Genomic DNA, 666 nt, shown 5'->3' on the forward strand with positions numbered 1-666 from the left:
CATGCTCTCTTTCCCATACTTGGCTCGTACTGTTCCAGCTTAACAGATCCTTTAATCTTGGCACATTTTGTAAAAGCTGACACACGGTACAAATTTTTAGTACATCCTCAATATCCTGATTCATGTTAGGCCAAAAAACATGTGATCTTGCCAACATTTTCATTTGCACCATGACCCTCATGTAACAGACGCAAAACCTCAGCCCGCAGTTTATGAGGGATTACAATTCGATTCCCAAAACATACACAATTCTCACTTACAGACAATTCTTGTCGCCTCGCAAAGAATGGTTTCAATTCCTAATTGTTCATATGATTGGGCCATCCTCTTTTTGTTAAATCTAAAACTTTGCTAAGAATAGGGTCTTTAAAGTTTCTCGCCCTATGTCCAAACTGGAGACAAGCTCCTCTATTCTTACCTGTAAAACTTCATCCTCGGTATTTTCATTTCCAGGTAAACGTGAAAGCATGTCGGCGCACCTTAAATCTGGTTTCAATTGAAGGTCGTAATCATATTGGCTCAGAATAATTGCCCGTCGCTGTAAACGACTTGCAGCTAGTGGTGGAATACCCGCTTTAGACCCTAAAATCTTTTTTAAAGGCTCGTTATCCGTTATTAAAACAAATTTTCTGCCGTAAATGTATTTATGGAATTTTTTTACTGCGA

General features: G+C 38.9%; 1 protein-coding gene across 1 annotated transcript in view; it reads right to left on the reverse strand.

Moving 5' to 3' along the window:
• The window catches only part of LOC115241008 (uncharacterized protein K02A2.6-like), a gene marked incomplete at its 3' end in the record, with an annotated part of 608 nt that extends 436 nt beyond the window's left edge, over window positions 1-172 (reverse strand). The window contains exon 1 of the mRNA XM_029816516.1: window positions 31-172. Within this exon, the coding sequence (XP_029672376.1) occupies window positions 31-172 (142 nt within the window). The remainder of the gene's footprint in view (window positions 1-30) is intronic.
• Between the last annotated feature and the right edge of the window lie 494 nt (window positions 173-666).

The sequence above is a fragment of the Formica exsecta genome, unplaced genomic scaffold (assembly GCF_003651465.1).
Source record: "Formica exsecta isolate Colony F162 unplaced genomic scaffold, ASM365146v1 scaffold4581, whole genome shotgun sequence".
Taxonomy (NCBI): Eukaryota; Metazoa; Arthropoda; class Insecta; order Hymenoptera; family Formicidae; genus Formica; species Formica exsecta.